General features: G+C 37.7%; 1 protein-coding gene across 1 annotated transcript in view; it reads right to left on the bottom strand.

Moving 5' to 3' along the window:
* LOC131050901 (lycopene epsilon cyclase, chloroplastic) overlaps positions 1–14,693 on the bottom strand; it is a 270,496-nt gene that overhangs the window by 140,122 nt on the left and 115,681 nt on the right. The window contains exons 5-6 of the mRNA XM_057985246.2: positions 13,241–13,351; positions 13,044–13,146 (exon numbers count right to left, since the gene is read on the bottom strand). Of these exons, the coding sequence (XP_057841229.1) occupies positions 13,044–13,146; positions 13,241–13,351 (214 nt within the window). The remainder of the gene's footprint in view (positions 1–13,043; positions 13,147–13,240; positions 13,352–14,693) is intronic.

The following is a 14,693-nucleotide window of genomic DNA, read 5'->3' as shown; positions in this document are numbered from 1 at the left end:
TTGCTAGTGGATGGATCCTCTTGTAACACAAGGGCGACCTCTAAAGGAGTCTCAAAAGATGAGACAAGTTGTTCACATAGGCCCTTGTCTATTACAAGCTTGGTGATCTTTATGCTGATGTCGTATTCCATGACCTTGGTTATCCACCTAGCCCTCTTCTCACTGATGTCCTTGCTTAGGAGGAAATCCTTAACACTTGCATGTGGAACTAAGAGTTGGATCCTATTGTTAGACAACATGTGTCTAGACTTTTTCAATGCTCTTACAACAATGAGGATTTGCTTCTCTACATAGCTATAACTAAGCTCATAGTCCTTTAATCCCTCACTAAAGAAGGCAATAGGTTGCTCCAAATTCTGATTGTTCAATTGTGTTAAGACAGCTGAGATGTTGGATTCTCCTCCAAAGGTATAGAGGATAAAATCCTTTTCATAGTTAGGACTGACAAGAGTAGGGGCTTGAGCAATTGCTTGTTTAATCTCTTCAAAACTGACCCTCTCTTTCTTGGTCCAACTGAAAACCAAATTTTTATTCAGCGTGGAGGTGTGGGGTTTAACCGTGTTGGCAAGGTTGGGAATGAACCTCCTCATAAAGTTGATCCTACCAAGGAAACATTGTAATCCCCTTTTGTGACTAGGGAGTGGAAGAGAAAGAATAGCCTCCACTCACTTTGGATCAATGGCTAAGCCATCCTTAGATACAATGTGTCCTAAAAATCTTCCTTGATCAGTAGCAAATACGCATTTGCTTGGGTTCAAGGACACACCATATTCCCTTCATTTCATGAACACCTACTCAAGATGAGCAAAATGGTCAATCACATGCTTCGAATAAACAATTATATCATCAAGGTATATGAGCATAAACTTCGCTAATACACCCTTGAAAGCCATGTCCATTGCTCTTTGAAATGTGGCACTTGCATTGGTTAGCCCAAAAGGCATCTTACAATAAGCATAGGTACCCCACTTTGCAGTAAATGCAATCTTGTATTGGTCTAACTCTTGGACTAAAATTTGACTGTAGCCTGAATACCCATCAAGAATGAAAATCTTTCTAAGCCACTGACCTTTTGTAGAATTTGCTCCATGGAGGAAACGGGATAATGATCCGTAAGGGAGGCTCTATTGAGGTCCCTAAAGTCTACAAATAGTCTGATTTCCCCATTCTCCTTCCATACAAGGACAAGATTAGCCACCAAGAGGAGTGTTTGATAGGGAAGATGATATTAGCTTCTATGAGTTTGGTTAACTCCTTCCTCATTGGTGGCTCAAATTTGGGGTTTATTGGCCTTTTCTTTTGTCTAACTAGTCTTGCATCCGAGTTTAGTTCTATAGTATGTTGGGCTAAGCTACAGTCCAAACCCTTCAAATCTTCATAGGTCCAAGCAACGATGTCATCATATCTTTGACAAAGCTCAACAAAGGCCTCTTGCTTGGTTGAGGAACATACCTCTCCCAAATTTAGTGACCTACCCTCGGCAATAGCAACTGGCTTATAATCACCCCTCTTTGCAGCCAGGTTCATCTTCTTCTTCAATTGATCATCTGAATTGAAAATGCCTTCCACGTTAACTAGACCTTTAGGCAAATTGTTAAAGTTGAGCTGCATGATCTGATCTCCATATTGGTCTTGCAACATAGACTAGTTTTTAGCAGAAAATTCTGTTTTATTTTGCAAGAAATTGACAATCTGCTGGCCACTTTCGAATACTTGCCAATTTTCTTGATTGTCTAGGACAGCAAGCCTCACAACAAGCCTGATGTGTTGTTCCTTCTTGCAACATGTGCTCGTATGTCAAACTGAGCACCAACCGTTGCAAGTCTATCAGCATGCTTGTTCTAACTCCTAGGAACGCTCTGGATGTTGAAGGCCTCAAAACCTCCAATCAAGTCCCAAACCCTTTGTATGATTTGAGTAAGTTGTTCTTTGTTATGTTTCGAGCTTTGATATGATTAACAACCAACTCACTATCCACAAATACTTACAAAGATCTGATCTTTCTTTTATGTGCAAGTTGGAGACCTTGGACTGGGGCTTCATACTCTGCCACATTATTGGTGCAACCAAAATGAAGCCTAAAAGAGAAGAAAGATTTCTCCTACTCAGGAGAAACAAGCATCACACCAGCACCTGCACCATTCTTGTTTCTTGATCAATCAAAAAACATACTTCATAACCCTTCTAGATCCTCTTATGTCATGATGAGGTTAGGAATAGGAGTATCCTCCTCATGAATACAATAGGTACCAAGCCCAGCCTCTTCAATCTCAACTAATGGATCAAACTGAAAAGCATTGGCCCATTTATCTAGTACGCAATCAGGAACCTCCTCCAGAAGGGTAGTAGGCTCACGGACAATACACTCCTCCTTCCCACAAAGTACAATTCATGTTTATAGGGCTAGGGGTGTAGGGCTCAATGTGGCTTTGTACAATGGACTCTGCCTTCATGCTAACCTTGGTACCATACCTTGTTCAAAATAGCATATGGGACTAATCAGAAGACAAGTATCTACCTATCTTGGCGTTGAAGTCTCTAGACAGACAAATCGCAAATAAGGCAAGGAGGTCAATGACTGATATCTTGTAAGACAATGCAACCAAGGCATGCATGCAAGGTTAACTTGGAATTTTTAACCACCCCTACTATCTTAATAGAAGTGCCATCCAATTGGACAACCCCCTTAGTCACAGGTTCATATTCTATACCAAGAAGGTCAGCTACCTCCTTAGGTATGACTGAGCTGCTAGCTCCTAAATCTATCATGCAATTGTAAACTAAATTATCTCTTACAATTAACAAGAAATAGAAGGGAGGAGGATTACTGGTCTTACTTGAATCTTCTTCCTCCTTGGGTTGTACCAAACTAGTTGGAACTGTCTTCTTGTCGACCACTGCCTCATCACTTGATTGGTTGATGTCCTTCAATGCCTCCTTAAGAAAATCCGTTTGAGATAAGATGGAAAGGGCATCCCACATCATGAAATTGAGATTGACTTTCTTCATTTGGTCAACTATATTGAAAGGAACATCAGCTGATTTTGAAGGCCCCTTTGAAGCTACAAGGTCTATATTTGTTCTTGGGGCGACCTGGACCTCCTCTTGCCTTCTGCTCCCTTGAATGGTATTTTGACTTGTATCCTAGACAGCTACCTTGGGTGTTGGAGCTCGGACGGATGTTGAAGGTGAGGCACCCTCTACTGCTTTCCTCTTTGACCTTGTGTATTGTAACATGGTCTCACCATTTGTTTGGTTTATACCACTAAATTCTGCCTCTTGCCAATTAACAAAGGTAGAATCTCCTTGTATGTGAGCCTAATTGCCAACACTTAGCTGATTTGGATCATATTGCTGGCCGGAGGTGGTTGGCTCATTCTGCACTACTAGATCTTGGACAAACTCTCCATTTTGGCATGCACCTTGGTTTGTGGCTGATTGCATGGTGGACACCAATCTTGCTCTTGGGCAAGATTGTTTTCATTGGAACTATTGCCTTTTAGTTGTCTACAACTGTAGGGCACACAACATCCAAGGCTTTGTATAACTCCACTGATTTTGCCCCTGAAAGGGTGGCCTATTCTGTTGATAGTTCTAATTTTGCGCTTGGTAGGGTTTTCTATTCTGAGACTATTGTTTCTTAATTATAACCAATTCATTGCCAAAACCCTGGATCATGGCCATGAGCTCCTGTGTTTCTATTTTGGACAAAGTAGGTGTAGGCGTGAGTTGCTGACTCATAGATGTCACTAGGAGGGGTGCCAAAACGGGTTGTTGTGTAGGAGCCTCTGGGAATATAGGCATTGGTCTCCTCGGAGCATTCTTTCTTACCTGTATTAGACAATTTTCTGCCCTTATGGCTACACCACATGCATCTGGTAGGTTCTCTCAGACCATTGATTGTATCATGGTAGAAATATCACTATTGAGGGCCCTTAGGAAATACAACAAGGCATGATTGGAAGATGGCTTGACTATGGCGGGGATTCGGTCCTAGGTCTTTTGAAACCTGTAATTGAAATCTCCCATAAATTCATGAGGCGCCCTCTTAATAGTGATCAACTACTCTACCAAAGATGAATGATCACTCTTGTCTTCAAAGTTTTTGCATAATTTTTCTCCTAACTCATCCCAATTGTGAATGGAGTTGGAGAGCAACCCCCTATACCATTGTAGGGCCTTAACCTTACAAGATGATTCAAGAAGCCTAATTGCTACATTATCTTCAGTTACATCAAATACAGTGCAAATGCTAGGAACATCTTGTATATGTTCAACCAGGGTAACAGAGGTTTCACAGGTAAATAAGGGTATAGCTTTTAGGACAGCTATTGGTATATCATCTTTTTGGGCTAAAACCAGAGGGTTGGCTCCATTAAAGGTAACAAAAGCTTGAATTCTAGGGAGAGCCATATGGAATAATGGTTTCTTTATATGGGGAGTAGGAGCCCTAGACTATAATGGTCTTGTAAATGGAGGGGTAGAATGAGGCTTGGCTAAAGGAGTGCTTACAACCTTGACACCCCTAACTGGTGACAATGAAGATCTACCTCTCCACCTTCTAGAACTTGAAAATGAGAGTTCTAAAAATTGGAAATTACCTATAAGAGACGCCCTTGTATGAATTTTGGGCATGAAATCAGCAACAAGTCATGAACAAGAGACTAGATCTGTGAGCAGAGTCGCCAAGTGCTTGAATGATGAGTGCCTCCAAAGGGTGAGATACTAAGAACAACGCTGAATCCTTAGCATGTAAGGTGAAGTCAGTCCCACCGGGCATGCCAAAAACTATTGTCACAAAATTTTACACCCTTGCTGAACTATCAACTCAGCAACCTTGTGAAACAGTGTGGGACCTTATGCTATGGGGCTGAATCTTCGAAGAAGCCCGACTTCCTTCTCAATCCAAGTGCAGGTGTTGACCCAACTCAACACTCAAAATTCTAGTTCTAAACCCATCCTAACAGCTTGCAAAGGAAAAGAAAAGGAAATGCTAAAATGAAAGGAGGTGATGCACCAAGATATGAGATCTTCCTCTCCCCACCTAAAATGACACAAAGAATCAATTGAAATACTCTAGAGATGCACAAACTTCAGTTGCATGAATGACCCCAAACGCATGTATGAAGGTTAGAATTTGCTATATGTCAAAGGGGAGAAGGTTTCCCACAAGTCACGCTTAGAAACAAGTTAATGCAGCATATACGTAAGAGAAAGCCACAAAACATGCACTTACAATGAGGGTAAGAAAACATACACAATATGCATAAGTTGAAGGAAGGCAAAAAAGATAATTTCAATTCATTATAATGCCAATGGCCAAACTTATAGTTACAGAAATGCCAGAAATATGCAATTCTTCAAGAGAAGTGAAAGAGTGTAATGTCCCCTTCTTAGGTAACTTATTATTACGGGTCAATTACTTGAATTCCTTATACTTAATATGAATTTTAATATTTTGATCTTCCTCTGAACTTATAAAATTGATAATATAAAGGCTTACATATTTTAAATGACACCTATTATGCCTCTCGCAATCTCTAATTTATACAATTAATACCTGCTGAGTGAACAATATATCTAATAAGTTTCACTTTCACCTATATTGATAAGGGATATCGATTGAATGACAAGATAGTATTGTGCTTGATATGATCTGGTGAACTATACCAACTGATGAAATTCCAATCTGTGATAAGAGGTAGAGTTATATGTGCTCCTTTTGATATGTCTGCGTGGTTTTGCAACGATCCCCCTTGACCTTGCTGCTATATCTGGCCACTGATAATAATATGCAATTTATAGACTCTAGTATCGCTCTATGGTGCTACATTGTGGCTCCTAATGTAGACTCATATGCTTGCAGCTTAAGATGGTGTAGTCTCTAAATTATGACTGTGTTCCTTATGCCACTGAAATGCTAGAGGCAACTACTCTTAGAAGATCGAACCCAAAATGGACAAGGAATAAAAGATAGATTGAATTTCCCGAGACGTTATTGCTGATATGTATCGTTGGCCAATACAGTTTTGGAACTATCGGCTTTATGATTGATGAATATTCTCCTTACGCCATAGCAAATGTCACACCTACTAATAGAGATTGCAAAGATTATCGTTGTGTCATATATGTTACTTATTACTTATGCGAACTAGTACTTTCGTCCAATAATGGATTACGTTTATTTAGGTATGTACAATATATATAACTATAGTCTCCCTTTCCCATTGTATCACCAAGAACGAGGATGTTACTACTTGGAACTTAAGAGCAGTTCTGATCTGATCTAATTGATCCTTATGTTCAAACGATCTAACCCATCGTCAATTTCCTCCACGTAGGTCTGCCCCGTACATCCCTCCCCCTTCGGAATTATTATGATCGTCATCTTATATGATGTATTTGGAATGATAAGTCACTTGGTAAGAGGTGCGTCCCATGCCCTTTAATACTTAACTTTCTTTATACAGCTATTAATCGCACCTTGTGAAATATCGTTAAGATCTGTAATCTTGACTTATGATGATAATAATTATTAATTCCTTATTGAGTTAATAGTTATGGTAACCGTTGTCAAGCGCTATCTATCACTTTGACACCAACTAATGATCATTCTTTCTAATCTCTTCGTATCACAACGTTAATCTCAAGGATGCTTAAGGGTAATTGGAATCGTCTATGTTCACAAACGTTCCCCCTCATACGATAGTTGACTTAATAGTTCTCAAGATGATGGATATCATTCACTCTAACGTAGCTCTATTCTATGCCAATATGATTCCTTAGCATTACTCGATATTCAAAATGGTCTCCTCTTAAGCTGTAAAATATACCTTCATCAAGATGTGTATGTATTCTATATTCGGAAATATCCGAGTCTATAATATACTGTAGGCTGATTGTTAATAAATAATATAATTAATTTATAATAATATTATGTTAATTTAAGATTATTAATAAATATGTTAATTTAAGATTATTAATAAATTATGCTTTATGTAAGTAATAGATAATTGTAAATAACAAATTAATAAATAATAATATTAATATTATTTTTATATCAATGAATGATTAATATTACTATTAATATTATTAACATCAATTATTAATTATATAATAAATGATAATTTATTATTATGATGAAGAATCACAAAATCTATTATTAATTACATCACCAGGATGTGGGTTTATGACAACCCTCTCACTTTAGAGGAAAATCGTGAAGTCTCATAAATGAGACGATTTTCCAATCTTATTCAATGTTAATTAATAAATGTTTTAATTATCGTATTTAGCTAATCACAATAATCCAATGTCCAAAGAGGGGTTATGACAAAGAGCAAAGAATAGCTCAAGCCAACAAGGAGAGAACCCTTTACAACGAGGCTTAACAGCCTATCCATAGAAAACTGGTCGCAAAGAAGAGACCAATGGTCAAGGAAGGGAAGCCTTGACCCTTGTGTGTGCATAGGAATGTCAGTCAAGCAAGGCAGGGAAGTGCACAGACCTGGCATGGCATACATGCAAGCAACATGGCCATACCCTGACAAGGCAATCCCAAGAAGACAAGTACTTCTAGAAGATGGATTGCCTAACACTCCAAAGCCAAAGCATGTAGGCTTGACACGAAGGCTATCAAGTAACCATAAATAAGCATGGCCTCGGACTCCACTTGATGGCAACCCTACAAAAAGCATTAAATGCGCCCTTGTAGCTCCATAAATGAAAGTAGACAAGTCGCAAGGGTTGGTGGAGCATTAAGAGCCATGAGTGTTGATCATGTTATCTGGAAGTGTTGCAAGTCGTCAGAAGTCAGACGTCAGGTCCTCTCGCAAGGGGAGAGGAGTCTTGGAAAGTAAAGGTTCTAGGATTTTGAGGTCATGAGGAAAAGACTTGGAACTTGGGGGTTCTAGGATTCCGAGGTCGTGAGGAAAAGGCTTGGAACTTGGGGGTTTCGGGATTCTAGGGTCATGAGGAAAAGGTTAGGAACTTGGGGTCCCGGGATTTTGGGACCATGAGGAAAAACCTTGGAACTTGGAGGTTCTGGGATTTTGGGGTCATCAGGAAAAGGCTTGGAACTTGGGGTTCCAAGATTATGGGATCATCAGGAAAAGGCTTGGAACTTGGGGGTCCCTGTATTCCGAGATCATGAGGAAAAGGCTTGGAATTTGGGGTTCCGAGATTCCGGGGTCATGAGGAAAAGGCTTGGAACTTGGGGGTTATGGGATTCCGGGGTCATGAGGAAAAGGCTTGGAACTTGGGGGTTCCAAGATTCTGGGGTCATGAGAAAAAGGCTTGGGACTTGGGGTTCAGGGATTTCGGGGTCATGAGGAAAAGGCTTGGAACTTGGGGGTTCCATGATTTCGGGGTCATGAGGAAACGGGCTTGGAACTTGGGGGTTCCAGGATTCTGAGGTCATGAGGAAAAGGCCTAGAACTTGGGGTTCCGAGATTCCGGGGTCATAAGGAAAAGGCTTGGAACTTGGAGCTTGCCTCCCGACAAACAACACTTAACACTTCATGCTTCCATTGGCTTTGTCCTTGATCAACAGGGGTAGCGTTGGTCCGTGGAACATATCTTTAATCGGCTCTTACTGATGGACCAAGGATGTCATAAAATTGACAACAGTACCCAAACAAGACTCCGTTAGCTATTGTTAATATTAAGAAAGGTCCTTGTATTATCTTTAAGGATTGTTGGAATTGTTTGTCATTATGGCTTAACATTGATGTCAAAGGAATTAGAAGTTTGTCATTGATGTCAAAGTGAATGGTTGAGATTGTTGTCAAGAAGATATTCATTATCGTTCAATGGGTGAGATTAATAAACAAATTGTTAAAGGAGATGAAGTCAAAACTATGGATGAAATCATTGGCAAGATACTGTTGTCAAAAAACAACTAGAAGTTGAAATAGTAAGTTTCACACCAAAGAAGGAAATGGCATTAGGATCGATATAAAGATCTTATCAATGAAAATCGTCTTATTTATAAGACTTCAAGATTTTCCTTCAAGCATCTTCTGAAGGATAGATGGTAAAACAGGTTGTTTGATGTCAAAAGGATATTTTGAGACATGAGCAAACCAAGTGATCGGCTATGTCCGAAGTGCATATGCTACTCATCTATTCACAAATTTGAGGATGGAGTCAAACCAACTCAGCCATATGTTTAGGAGATAACAAGTAGAGGATCTTGATATTAATAAAAAATTATAAAGATCACCAAAAGCAGAATGCAACCCATATATCGATAATCGATGTTATGAGTTAACATTAAGCGATCCATATACTTAACGAAGATCGTCATCAGCATAAATCAACACTTATTTTGAAGCATACATAAACAATTTGTTATATTGGTCATGATTTATTCAGTCAAGCAAATACAATTAGTGCCGCCAAAGGGGAATTATAATAACGACTAACTAATCGTTGATTGGTTATCCAAAAGGGTGCGATGAAGAGTTTTCCAATTAGGCTGTGATGAAGAAACACCTCTTATCTTCCTTTAACCTTGATATTTAAGGAGATCAATACCATTCCAATCAGCATCATGGGATTATTTCCTTTCTTATTTCTTTTCCATATTTGAATCACTCTATCGAGCACTGGCCTTCTCAAGGTAAATCGGTTAGCTACATCTAAAGAACGAACCTCCAAGACAGCAACAAACAAAACAAAATAAGAAGCAATTCATGATAATGCAAGGCAGCGACCAACAAAGGCAGCAATTACAGTCTGAGATATCGCTTAAAGGAAACAATTAAGATGATAGTGATTGTTGGCAGTGATCACAATTGGAAGCAACTCCTTGTATAAATAACAGAGATTAAATGTAAAGTAAATGTGTTAACTATATTAAGACAGCACATCAACATCAAGCAAGGAGGACAATCATATGCATTGTATGTCAACTAAATGGAGGACAGCGACTTGCAAGGTTTATGATTAAAGAACCGATTTATAATTAAGGATCTCAGTATTAACAAGTCAAACGAATATTAATCCGATACTATGATCACAAACTGGCTTAAGGAGGCAGTTAGGAGTTACAATTCACATTGGAAGGGTGCGGTTCAGAAATACATTTTTTTATGGGATCATTTAATATTCTAATCAATAAGCACAAAGTGGTAATGATTAAATAATGCGTGTTAATAAGGCAGTGAATAAATGACAGTTATCATAAAAACAATAATGTTTATAAAAAGAAAACAGCAATTAGTTTGTGAAAGGTTATGGACCTTTTCACATAGATAATATAAATGGTTTGCCTCCTTTCATGAAAAGGCACTTGAAAAATATAAAACAAAGAAAGATTCAAGTTAGAAAGGGATGTTATGTTTGAGTATATGGTGTGTGTTTTAATAGACAAAATTATATGCGCCACAGACCACTAATAAGAAGATAGATTGCAGACTTAATGAAGAAAAGTATGAGATCATTATTTCAGATTTATCGAGAAGAATGTGAGGAGTTCATAGCAGATTTTGAAGAAGAATTATGGCAGATTTATGAAGAGAGTATAACAGATTTAAGAAGAAAGTATTGTCGCAGACCTATACCAGATTTGTAGAAGCAACTCGAAGAGGAAAGTTGATAGCATTGAAGATAAGTTCTATCTTCCAAACTAATCTTAGAATCTTAAGTTAAATATTATAGTGAAATGTCTTCAGAATTGATAAAATAATATTTATAAATGTATTATAGTTCTCATCTTTAAGTTGGAATTGTCGTTTCAGGTCTAAATTATGGTAAGTCCCAAATGGGGACATTACACATTTGGCCCCACCATACTTACAAAAAGGAGAACCTTCTAAAAGAAAAATTCCACAAACAAATGAAAGAACCATTACTCATTACATGTCATAGCTCTACAAATCTAACTTCAGAGATTAACAAATTGACTAGAAACATTATTCAAAATGAGTTGCAGGAGCAAAAAAGTGGCTGCTAGTGTATGTACTTCTGCAATTCCATTTATTTCTTGATAGTAGACCATATTAGGCTCAGAGATAGATGAAAGAACCATAGTTTGCAAACTCTGCGAGAACTCTCAATTTTTTTTGCTCTGCAAGTTTCTACATATTTAACTTATGAGTTTTTATAGAGACAAGAAAAACATGGGTAAAAATGCTTGTGCGGGTAAAATGCTTGTTAGAGCGCACTTTTCACACATTTTATTACTATAAACCATGCATTTTCTCTTTTGAGATGTCATTTTATAATTTAATACACTTTGTAATTGAATTTTGTAAAAAGATATGTTTTTTAAGAAATTTTTATTTTGAACACTCTAAGTTGCCAAGTTCTTGCCGATTTTTTGCCGAGTCAAAAATTTTGGGCTTTCCAAGAACTCTCCAAGTCTGAGTCTGTGAACTATGGAAAGAACCATCCTCTATAAAATAAATAAGGAAGAACCAAATCTGGTTGACCCTGGGACTTCCTCTCCCTCGAGGCAGAATATATGCTTAAACTAGCCCTCAAATCCGTAAGGCTGGAGCTTTCATTCAACAGTGAAGTACATCTTTCTGCTCTGCTGCTGGCTTGTGTTCCAGTGTTGCTTTTTAACTCTCCAACACATAAGTTTAGAGCTGAAGTTGATTTCCCAAAACTGCCCAAGTGCTTTCTGAAAAAGAACCAAACAAAGTGTAGCCCTGTAAAAACACAATTCCACTCCTGACCACACTATATTTATTAATTTTCAAGTTGACGGGCTAGCTAAAGTGGTTCATGGCATTCCCATAGTATCCCATAGACAACGGGCCATTTGCCATATTTTTCTGCCTTTTCCACCTGATCAAGAGACTCTTCCACAGGCCCCCAGTAGGCCTCACCTGCTGCCAGCCAAAATATCACCAAAAAAATGATGAAGGGCCAAATATACACTTTGATTTGACCAATATCAATGAAGGCATCCTAGAGGTAGCTCAAAAACTGGTCTCTAAATGTATGGAAAAATTATTTCAAGAAAAATTCATAGGAACATCAATGAAAGTGTATCTGACTGCAAATCAACTGCATTCACCAGCTGCAACTTGGCTAAGAGAAGCTAGTTGAATGCCCATCTATTTCACACACAATGACAAGTAGTTCAAAAATTTATATGAAGGTGGCTGAACAGATTTTAAAAAGTGAAACAAAGAACACCAGATGGTTAAAGTGACGAACCAAAATACACAACTGATTTCCAAACATCAGGCTATCAACCCACTCACTACACGAATGGATCCTCAAAGAAGAAAGGGAGAATGGTACTCAAATATTTTCAAACCATCTTTTAGATCAGCAGCAGCCCATTGGAAAACAGTTTGGAAAGAGAGGGTAAATGTGCAAAAATTGAACCTTGAAAAAGCTCTACTTCTATGTCCACTCATAAAACTTCAAATGGGGAAATATTTCTAAAAGCATAAATATCCTGGTATGTTTCTCTATTCTTCATATGTTTCACTATTCACTATCCAAAATTGTACGTTTTTTAATTGATTGGAAAAACATTCAATGTATTAGAGTTTTTTGCTTTGACTACTTCTATTCTGGTTGTACAAATGACTTGGATTTGTAATCCATTAACAGTTTTTTAATATGTACCATTCTCTTATATTATAAAAAAGTGGAATGAAGAACCATGAATAGAAAAAGCATGTGTGGATGGGTATAAACACCAATGTTCTGAAAATAAAGGTGGTGAAATCAACTAACCATAAAGAAAGAGATTATTGGAGACAGGTAAATTTGCAAGCCAATCAGTCATAGGAAAGACTTGTCTTATCTTAGCACTTTCTGCTTTGTAAGGTAATCTAAAAATAAAACAAGTAGTAGAAAATAATCACCCCTCTATTTATAGTTAGCACTTTGACCACAAAATCTCTTTACAAGGCAACTTAAAGATGCAATTGAAAAAGAATAAAATTTCTACTTATCCTTCTTTTCACCGTAATGACAAATGAGAGTGTACAATTTCATGCACAGCCAAACGTTTGAAACATCACCATTCACATATCAAGGCATTTTACTTGTAAACTCTTGATCAGTTCACCTACCTCAACTTCCATGCCATATGCAGTTTGAACACCAACTGGTGGGCCATCTAGGTCATATTGCAAAAACCTTCCAGAAGCAGCCCCCGATGCAACAGCTACAATCCTATTTATAAATCATACAATGGAAAGATAATAGCATCTACAAAAAATGAATTTAGAATGTAACAAATTGAAAACATATAAGGCCTAAAACTCACCTGCAAGGAATCATTATTCCATTTTCACAAGAGATGAGACTATTGCTTTCACTTGTTTCTATAATCTTCTCTACTTTGGAGTTAAGATACCGTACTCCAGCTTCAGCACACCTGAACTCAACACAATCACATCTAATCAATTTAAAGAGTTATTCACAAAGTGCATAACAATGTTAAGCATTTAAGGCTTTTGTAGGCATTTTAATTAGAATCTTGATTTTGTGGGATTTTACAAGTGCATGTTTTCAGTCATCTTGAGATGAGCTCCTGGCCTCCATGAGTAGTCATTTACACTATAGTGTTTTTTATATACTTGTGTCTATTGATAATAATCACAACACTAGGGGACCCACTTAGCACACAAGCACTTCTAAGCATTTGTTAGTTTAGGAGGCAGGGACAGCAGTGGATGTAATAAATTACCACAGCTTTGATTATTTCAAGCCTTTTTTCCCATTGGCAAAGCTTTTAGAGCATGTATTGTCTTGTAAGTGCATACTTGCTAGAAAGAAATTTTTAGGAGGCAGGGGCTGCAGTGGATGTAATAAATTACCACAGCTTTGACTATTTCAAGATTTTTTTCCCATTGGCAAAGCTTTTAGAGCATGTATTGTCTTGTAAGTGCATACTTGCTTGAAAGAAACTTATATCCAATAGACCTTTACGAGACTTACACTAAAATGTCCTTTGCCTCTAGATTAAATATTTGGATAGGCAAAGCTTCAAAAAGGATCCTTAACACCAAAATGGATGTGAATCCCCTTTAGATACATTACATGTTCTAGGAAAGGGAAACCTCTTGATAACATTTAGTTTTCTTATGACACTCTTCTAATGGGGATTTCTTCCGCTCTTACTTCACATATGACACAATCCTGATGGAAATTCATTTGTTCCTTTGTACTTCTTGATGTGGTTTTTAGGACACATCGACAACAGAATAAAATACCAAGTATTCTATCCTCTCTTGAACAAAGAAACCTAATATGCTAATGAATATGATCAAATGAGATAACTCCAAGGTTTACAATGTGAACAATCAACTTTTTGCTCGAGATAGACTCAGTGATGTAAGATGTGATATTAATGGAATCACAAGGGGACTTATGCTTATGAACACTGCTGGAACGTGGAATCTATACTAACTCAGTTGGGAAATAAAAGATAAAAGGAGATAAGGGTTAAGAGATCTAATCTAATCCTAATGACAATGACAATAAAGGACGATGCTTTGATAGACAGATTCCATAATCAAGCTTTGCTTCGCCATGCGAGAACAACTACACAAAATTGATGCAATCTCCAAAGGATAACAAAGGATTTTCATATTGTAGACATTCATCAAATACCCAAGACTAGCGAAATTCAAATGAAGATCCACAATCGAACTAGTGCTTGACAAAATTCAAGCTAACTTTGCACTGTAGCTTACAATCAACAAACCACAAAAAAA

The sequence above is a fragment of the Cryptomeria japonica genome, chromosome 2 (genome assembly GCF_030272615.1).
Source record: "Cryptomeria japonica chromosome 2, Sugi_1.0, whole genome shotgun sequence".
Lineage (NCBI taxonomy): Eukaryota > Viridiplantae > Streptophyta > Pinopsida > Cupressales > Cupressaceae > Cryptomeria > Cryptomeria japonica.
This window is presented reverse-complemented; position numbering and strand designations above follow the sequence as displayed.